Source organism: Phoca vitulina, unplaced genomic scaffold (genome assembly GCF_004348235.1).
Source record: "Phoca vitulina isolate PV1807 unplaced genomic scaffold, GSC_HSeal_1.0 scaffold39, whole genome shotgun sequence".
NCBI lineage: Eukaryota > Metazoa > Chordata > Mammalia > Carnivora > Phocidae > Phoca > Phoca vitulina.
Window position 1 is genome coordinate 10,349,385 of NW_022589742.1, and position 9,699 is coordinate 10,359,083.

The window sequence follows — 9,699 nt, forward strand, 5'->3', positions numbered from 1 at the left end:
TACTTATCCCTTTAAGCGATGGCATTATTTCTAGAAGGCTTCAACTACAACACACCTCTACTGTCCAAAACGGGACAATCTTCTTTAAGTCTTAGAACCACATCGGTTAACTAGCCCATTTTTTTTTAAAGATTTTGTTTATTTATTTGACAGAGAGAGAGAGGGAGGGAGAGAGAAAGAACAAGCAGAGGGAGAGGGAGAAGCAGGCTCTTTGCTGAGTAGGAGCCTGATGTGGGGCTCGATCCCAGGACTCTGGGATCATGACCTGAGCCAAAGGCAGACGCTTAACTGACTGAGCCACCCAGGCGCCCCACTAGTCCATTATTTTTAACAGGAAGTCCAAGGAGGGGTTCGGAGGCCTTCCTATTCTGAGATGAAAATGGGTATAGTACCTGGTTTCCTTCAACATGCTGCAGATTAATAACCACTGGCTCAGCCAAGTTTTCAACGGGCGTATCTGAAAGGCTGGCACTCACCACGAAGGTGCTTAGTGCTTTCGTGGCGCTTCCAGTCTGCGGGTGAAACATAAAGAAGAGGAGTTCAGCTCCTAAATTCCCAATTTCCTGCATATCAATAATCAGTTCAGAATTACTAATGCATGGCTGGAGGCACAGAAATATGGAAAATAAAATCACAGCTGAAAAGAAATTTTTATTTGTATTTATTCATTTATTTTTAAGATTTTATTTCTTTTTTAAGTGAACTCTACACCCAACTTGAGGCTCGAACTCACGACCCCGAGATCAAAACTTGCATGCTCTTCTGACTGAGCTGGCCAAGCGCCCCTGAGAAAAAGTTTTTAGAGGTCATTTAGCTCATCTCCTGTCTTCGCATAAGGTCTCGATTCTACCAAGCTAGAACAAGTCACTAACCTGAGCCCTACATCCAAATATGTATCCAGCAAGCACCCGCTTTGTTGCTACTTTGTTGTTAACTGCTACTCAGTACCACACTAGCAACAAAGCGAAACCAGTCCTTACTTTGATAACTCTGAACCCTGACATTTCACAACTTATCTTAGCTCCAACCCCTAACCACCCTTACTCACTTTTAGGGGGCCCCTCCTCATAGGAAACATAAATTCATCATGGGTTAGTTATAAGCCACCCCCTGGTTCATCTCCCCTGAAGTTGGAAGCAGGTGGATAAACATCCAGGTTGAAATAAGTTTCTGAGGACTGTCATCTCCTCCCTAGGGGACCATGAACTCTGAGGTCAGAGCAGAGGCGTCATGTGGCCTCATGTCCCCCGCATGGCCAAACATACAGCAAGTATTTCGTCTTGCACCCAGAGTGAGCCAGTTACATTGTTAGGTGCTTTCCACATACACTATCTTTAGTCCTTAATGAAACAATATAGGCATTTTCTGGATAAACAGAAGGTTGGGGAAGCTCAAAGACTTGGACAAAGATCACACAGCTAGTGCATGATGGGGCAGGGATGCTTCAGAAATGTTGGTTCCAAGGAGAATGTAGCTGTTAGGATGTGGCACTTGCTAATTCACAGGGCCAAAGTGCCACAGGCCAAGGCCCCAGGGGACGAAGCAGCTGGGAGACTGCCTATTCTGGGGCACACTTGAAGAGACAAGAGATGAGGCAGGTGCAGGGCAGGAGGGATGGGAAGAAAGTCCTCTGAGGACTTGCCAAGAAGGCCTAGATGAGGTGAGCTTAGATGATGCCCCTTGCAGAGTCTGCTGGGCCACTTTCAGAAGATGCCCAGCGCTCCTATTTCTGAGCCCTGAATCCACTGAGAACTGGCTAACTGTGAACACAGCCTGGGGCTCCGCTGGGAAGCTACTCACTTCTGGTTCCTGACCAACTCTGTTCCTTCAGAGCCAGCCTGGTGGTTCCACGCTCCCTTCCCAGAGGAATTCCCCTGTGGTAGCCTGATGCAGAGGTGGATCTACAGCACAATCTGGTGGCAAGGGCCCCGGCTGACCATCCAAAGACCAAGTGCTAGCCCAAGCCCTCTTGTTCCTTGAAAGTCTCTTCCCCTCTCTGGTACACTGGTAACAGGAAGAAAAGCGGACCAGGTGATATCTAACAACCCTCTCAACTTAGTCTAAGAGATACAGTTTTCTGGAGTGGAAATGCCAAAAGAGGGGAAAGACACAGCAACCCAGGACTTAATTAACCTGGCCTCTGGTTTAATTTCCCTTTCGTACAAAATGGCGGCCATGCAGGAAAAGGCGTTAAATCATTTCTCACTCTTCCACTCTTTGGCTCAAGGCTCAAGTTTTACCTGTTTCACCTCTGAACCTTTTAGAGAAGTTTCCTCGGCCGGAAGCACTCCTCCATCCTTCTCCCTGCCCCTTTTATCTCCTAGCTTCTACTCAACCTCAGGTTCCAGCCGACACCTCCCTAGGCCTTTCCTGATCTCCCTGATCTTTCCTCTATGCTCCCAGAGCCCCTGTGCCATAGTGTACTTGCCTAGTGTTTTGTCCTTCTCCTGGAGGCCAGCCACTCGTGGAGGAGGGGGTATGTGTTTTCCAAGAGTGGCGTCTTATCAACAACTTTTTTCTCAAGATTTTATTTTTTTAAAGATTTTTTATTTATTTATTTGACAGAGAGAGCGAGAGCAGGAACACAAGCAGGGGGAGTGGCAGAGGGAGAGGGAGAAGCAAGTTTCCCGCCGAGCAGGGAGCCCAACGCGGGGCTCAATCCCAGGACCCTGGGATCATGACCTGAGCCGAAGGCAGACACCTAACGACTAAGCCACTCAGGCGCCCCTCAAGATTTTATTTTTAAGTCATCTCTACATCCAACATGGGGCTGGAACTCACAACCCCGAGATCCAGGGTCGCCTGCAACACTGACCGAACCAGCCGGCCTCCCCTTATCAACCATTTTTAAAGTAAACTGTTGCGGTGACAGTGAAGATTTTGATCAAAAGATATCAGAGGAAGCAGTGTGAAGGCGAGGCTGTGAGACTTGGGACTTAGGGGAAAAGGTAGTTAGAGGGTGGCATCTCTTATAAGTACCCCTTCCCCAAAAATCAGTGGCACAGGACCCAGGCTCAGGTCATCCCCTTCAGAGTTAGAATCTGTCCGTTTCTGTTCTGCTCCTCAGACCGAAAGTTCCAAGAGGGCCCACACCGTGTCTCTGCTGCTCGCTGTTGTATCCCCAGCACCCAGCACCACACAAGACACAGAGCAGGATTTCAATACAGATTTGTTGGTTGAATAATAACTGTGTGACTGACAGAATACATTGTCCCTTCCCCTCTTTGAGTCTCAATACCATCATCGGTAAAATGAGATGGGCCACTATGAATTACAAGGGCCCTTCCAGTTCTGAATGTGATGGCAGGCTACTTCTAATCCATTATCTGGCACTATGACGTCCGTAGGCTAATTTTGGCAGAGATCTTTAATCCCCTCCAGTGGAAGATGTTAGTGAATAAAAATTACTTATTAGGTGTGAAATCTATGCAAAATAAGTTTATCTTTTATTCTATGCAACAAGCACAGCCCTCTCAAGAAAGCAGAGAAATTAAGACAAAATAATGGTATGTCAGATGATAACAGAGAAATTTGAAGTTTACCAAAAGGGTCAGAGTGCTACGAACGACATTCTTCGTTTTTATTAAAATTTTTGTTCATTAACTGTCTTGTCCCAGGTCTAGCCAACTTTTTTTTTTTTTCCATTTAAAAACAAGGCTTAATAAATATGTATCTACTGAAAACATGTTGAAAGCCCTGTGCCAGATGCCATGAAAATAAAACATGTTTGACCCACGACATCCACCACAATCTACTTGGGGAAGCCAGACTAGTGACTAGGTGGATATGGAAGACAAGAATGCAAGCAGGGGGCGGGGAGGAAAGCAGGGGCTCATGAACTCCACGCAGGCTTTCTGGGTGGGATTTGAGCTGAACCCACAGGAATAAATAGAATGTACAAAGACAGAAAGGGGAGCCACTAGAGAATTCCAGGAGAACAGAACATCCTACAGATATAACTGGAGACAATGTGTTATATTTGAGTTGGTATGTGGTATATTTAAGTTGGCCCAGTGCAATCTCCCTGCAATAACTCTGAATATTTAACGATTATAAATTCATTCCTTTGGATAGCCTCTCTAGAAAGTGAAAATACACAGGGGTGTTAATGTATGGATCTCTTAAATACTTGAACTTTGGAGTCAGACAGCCTGGATTTGATTACTAGTTATGCCACTTCTTAGCTGTGTGACCTTGAGCAAAATCACTTAGCCTCTTTGTCTTAGTCCGTTCGAACTGTTAGAACAAAATATCAGATTGAGTGGCTTCTAAATAACAGAAACTTCTTTGTCACAGCTCTGGAGGTTGGAATTCCAAGATCAGGGTACCTACATGGTCAGGTTCTGGTGAAGGCTTGCTTTCCGATTCAGAGATGGCAGCTTCTTGCTGCGTCCTCACATGGAGGAAGGGTCAAGCAAGCTCTCTGGGACCTCTTGTACAAGGGCACTCATCCCATTATGACAGCTCCACCCTCATGACCTCATCCCCTCCCAAAGGCTTCATCTCCTAATAAGCATCATCTTGGGGGTTAGGATGTCAACGCATGAATTCTGGGGGACACAAACATTCAGACCATAGCACTCTTTGAGTCAAGGTTTCTCGTAAGCAGATGAGGTAATAAAGTGTGAACATGAACAATTAATAGCGATCATCAACCACTTCATGCTATAGCTCTGACGGCTGTCTTCCCGACAGCTAGATGAGACGGAGTGGGCCGAATGAATGAACCTTTTATTAGGCAGAGCCCCCAAAGAGGCAAATAATAATAGCAACGCAAATAGTTACCCGGTGTTTATGACGTGCTAGGCAGTGTTCTAAGCACTTTATGTGTATTAACTCCTTTAATCCTTAACAGCCTAGCAAAGCACTACTACCATCCTAGTCTACGTAGGAGGAAACTAAGGCCCGTGGAGGTTGGGGGACCTGCCCAAGGTCCCGCAGGTAGACTATGGCATAACCGGCTTTAAATTCAGCCGGACCGGTCCCAGATCCATGCCCATAACCACCACATCATACTGCCTCTTGGTTTTAATAATGGGTAAGGACTGGAGCCCTCAGAGAAGGTTCTGTGGAAGCGGTGGAAAGGAGCAACAAATACTCGAGGGCAAGTGTCCTACTGGACACCGCTCAGCTTCAAATGAATTGGCCCAAAGAATGGGCGTGGAGGCTTTGAGGAGCCAGGGGAGATTCAGGAGGAAAGCACGAACAAGTTGAAACCACACTCATCAGGAGGACTCGCTGTCCTTTTCTGGTTTTAAAACATCTTGAGGCCTCTGTTTGGTCACCACATGATCCTTAAGGTCCCTTGCAAAGTGGAGAAGCTGTGAAAATTAAAAACTGAGGAACATCATTAAAGAAGACGTTGATTCATGTTGAGGACCAGGGGTTGTGCCAGGAGACTTGCAGAATAAATCAGAGAGCATATTCTAAAATAAACAGAACATCATGAAAATAGCAAGAGCTCATAATTACAATGAGTCACCATATGTCAGCTCATGACAGTCTCCAGAGGCAAGCACTTACCTTAAAGAGTGAAGTTTGGCCAAAAAAATTAAACAAGATGGTCTGTAAGTTGCTAGGAGGAATTCTCTCCCTCAGTGATTTAGGCAAGTATACGGAAGCCAAAATCCTTCCCAGAGGGACCTCATCCAGGTAAATCTGCCAAGACAAGGCAGGAAATGGAAACTGGAATCGTCTCCCATGAGCCTGAATCCCCCTTTCCCACCCCAGCACCAGCTGCAACCTCCAGAGCATCCTGTTATAAGGTCAGAGGGGTGAGAACTGCACATACACACACACACACACACACACGTACACACACACACACACACACTCAGATCACAGGGCCAGATGTGAGCAGGGTGCACACACACACGTACACACGTACACACACACACACACACACACACACAACTTTTTCTTCCCAAACTTATCTCTGGCCTACTTGCACCTGGGTATGCATAGAGGTGGAAAGGGGAATGATGAATCAGGTGATTTGCCCTGATTCTTGGAAATAAAGACCAGTCTTTGAAAGTAGACCCCTCTTCACCCATATAGTTCTGAGAGGAAAAAAAAAAAGGAACAAAAAACCAATACAGTAGCATTAGGCATTGCCCCATATTTTATTGGGCAATGCTTTTGTTGAAAAGTAAGGCAGGGAAGCGAGGCAATAAGGCCTTAGGAATTCTGCTAGAGGCTCACTAGTAGGAAAATTTGCTGATTTGATTGGTAATAGTACTTTATAAGTATTAGAACATTTTTGAGAATGACAGGGGACTTTACCAGTAAACTGGGACCACAGTTGTAAACCTGGACTCTTCTAGGCAAAACAGGGTATATGAGCACCCTTACATGTCCTTCTATCGGCTCTGAAATGTATGTTGTATGATGATATCAGGAAATGGCAGCTCAGAGAGGTTAAGTGACTTGTCTAGGGTCACACAGCTGGGTTGTAGTTGAACAAAGATATGTGCAATTTGGGCCCCCATTTTCTCCATTATCCATGTGGCCTATCAAGGAACTATTACCTAGCTAGCTGTAGAGGTAAGGGAGATGAGAGTTTATAATATTTTCAAAAATTATTTGTGAACCCCAAAGTCACGACTCTTCTGCCAGCATGAATAAACTCTGCTAAGGCAATGAAGTACCATGCAGAAGTTCTGATTTTTTTTTAAGATTTTATTTATTTCTCAGAGAGAGAGAGCATGCACAAGCAGGGGGAGGGGCAGAGGCAGAGGGAGAAGCAGGCTCTCAGCTGAGCAGGGAGCCTGATGTGGGGCTCAATCCCAGGACCCCGGGATCATGACCTGAGCCGAAGGCAGATGCTTAACCAACTGAGCCACCTGGGCGGCCCAGAGAAGTTCTGATCTAGCTTTAACATGTAAGCAGTTTGGTACCAAGAATGTGATTGGGGTTGGTTGACTTGCTTCTCCCCCAGAGTCTATAATAGAAAACTCCATATGGGGGCGCATGGGTGGCTCATGGGGCTCCTGGGTGGCGCAGTTGTTAAGCATCTGCCTTCGGCTCAGGTAGTGGTCTCAGGGTCCTGGGATCGAGCCCCGCATCGGGCTCCCTGCTCCGCGGGAAGCCTGCTTCTCCCTCTCCCACTCCCCCTGCTTGTGTTCCCTCTCTCGCTGTGTCTCTCTCTGTCAAATAAATAAACAAAATCTTTAAAAAAAAAAAAAAAAGAAAACCCCATATGTAACCAAAATACAACGGGCAGTCACCATCTGCCTCCAACACTGCTGAGTAGCTCCGAAGGGACTTGACCCTCCTGCACGTGACAAGTGTACAAACCAACCGCAACTCGAAGCTACCGGAAAATGAACAAAAGCAGGCCGATTCTGGAGCAGAGTCAACACTTGGAAAAAGGTAACATTACAAGGTGAGTTACTTGTTTTTACAGCCCTTAACCTGATGGCAAGGTGAAACTAATGTTGTGAAGAACACTCAAAATTCTGATAGAAAACCTGCAGTCTTAGTGGCATGAAGAACCATAAAACAAAGGTCAGGGTGACCACAGCCTGTGACTGGAAAGTCTGCGGGGGGGGGGGGGGGGGACAGGGAATTGTGGGAAGGAGAAAGCTAGAGAGGAGGAGCCAAAATTCTTTTTTTTTAAAGATTTATTTATTTGAGAGAGAGAGTGTGTGGGAGAGGGGCGGAGGGAGGGCAGGGGGAGGGGCAGAGGGAGGAGTGGGGGAGGGGCAGACAAGCAGACCCCCCCACACACACAACCGGCAGGGAGCCCTGCTGGGCTGGATCCCAGGACCCAAGAATATTGACTTGAGCTGAAGTCAGACACTTAACCTACTGAACCACCCAGGCACCCCATCAGTAGGAGACAAAATTCTGAGTATAAACTCTGCCTGGCCTCTGAACCATTAATGTACAAGACGGACTCCAACTAAGGATAAAGGAACTTACCTGAGATTTAAGCTACCATCTAAGAGAGTCATTTGCCTGCTATAACAAAAGTCAATAGTCTTCCAAAGAATATAGTGGAATCCAGAATTTCCACAATATAACATTAACAATATCCAGGACGTAATCCAAACTTACCCCATGTGTGAAGGAAGAATGAGTGTGACCCATTTTGAAGTGAAAAGACAATCAGTGGAGATCAACCTGCAGATGACCCAGATATTGGAGTCAGCAGACAAGGATTTTTAAGCAGCTAGTGTAATTATGCTCAGGTATTTAAAAGAAAATATGCGGGCGCCTGGGTGGCTCAGTTGGTTAAGCGACTGCCTTCAGCCCAGGTCATGATCCTGGAGTCCCTGGATCGAGTCCCGCATCGGGCTCCCTGCTCAGCGAGGAGCCTGCTTCTCCCTCTAACCCTCCCCCGCCCCATGTACTCTCTCTCTCTCATTCTCACTCTCTCAAATAAATAAATAAATCTTTAAAAAATAAATAAAGAAAGAAAGAAAAGAAAAGAAAATATGCTTGCAATTAAAGCAAAAAGAGGAAATAACAGCAGAGAAGCAGGCAGAAAAAGGACAAAATGGAAATTCTAGAACCAAAAATAAAATATCAAAAATTTTTAAATTGCACTGAGTGGGTCCAAGAGTAACATGAAGATGACAGATGTCAGTGAACTTGAAGAGAAATCGGTAGAAATTACACTATCAGAAAAATAAATAGTGGGGCGCCTGGGTGGCTCAGTCATTAAGCGTCTGCCTTCGGCTCAGGTCATGATCCCGGGGTCCTGGGATCGAGCCCCGCATTGGGCTCCCTGCTCGGCGGGAAGTCTGCTTCTCCCTCTCCCACTCCCCCTGCTTGTGTTCCCTCTCTTGCTGTCTCTCTCTGTCAAATAAATAAAATCTTTAAAAAAAAAAAAAAAAGAAATAGTAAAATGATTAAAAACATTAACATAACCCCAGAGACCTGTGGGGCAACATCCAAAAATCTTACATACATGTAATTGGGGTCCCAAAAGGAGAGGAGAGAAAGAAAGGTGAAGAAGCAATATTTAAAGAAATAATGATGGAAATTTCCCCAAATTTGATAAAAGACGTATATACAGATTCAGGAATCTCAGCAAACTTCAAACAGGATAAATGCAGAGAAAACACAACTACACACATAATACCAAACTGCAAAGAAACAAAGAAAACACTGAAAACAATCAGAGAGGGGCGCCTGGGTGGCTCAGTCAGTTAAGCATCTGGTTCTTGATTTCAGCTCAGGTCATGATCTCAGGGTTGTGGGATCCAGCCCCACATCACATTGGCTTCCACGCTCAGCGGGTAATCTGTATCTCCCTCCCCCTCTGGCCCTCCCCCTGCTTGTGCCCTCTCTCTCTAAAATATAAATCTTATAAAAAGGAGAATAAAGACAAAATAAAGACATTCTCAGATATATAAAAATTCATCACCATCAGACCTGTACTATGAGAAATGCTAAGTAAGTTTCTTCACCTCACACCAGTCAGAATGGCTAAAATTAACAGGTCAGGAAACGACAGATGTTGGCGGGGATGCGGAGAAAGGGGAACCCTCCTACACTGTTGGTGGGAATGCAAGCTGGTGCAGCCACTCTGGAAAACAGTATGGAGTTTCCTCAAGAAGTTGAAAATAGAGCTACAATACGACCCAGCAATTGCACTACTGGGTATTTACCCCAAAGATACAAATGTAGTGATCCGAAGGAGTACGTGCACCCCGATGTTTATAGCAGCAATGTCCGCAATAGCCAAACTAT

At 45.7% G+C, this 9,699-nt stretch overlaps 1 protein-coding gene across 1 annotated transcript in view; it reads right to left on the minus strand.

The window, feature by feature from the left end:
- ADGRG4 (adhesion G protein-coupled receptor G4) overlaps positions 1 to 9,699 on the minus strand; it is an 84,430-nt gene that overhangs the window by 25,765 nt on the left and 48,966 nt on the right. The window contains 2 exon segments of the mRNA XM_032428240.1: positions 393 to 512; positions 5,524 to 5,658. Coding sequence (XP_032284131.1) covers positions 393 to 512; positions 5,524 to 5,658 — 255 coding nt within the window.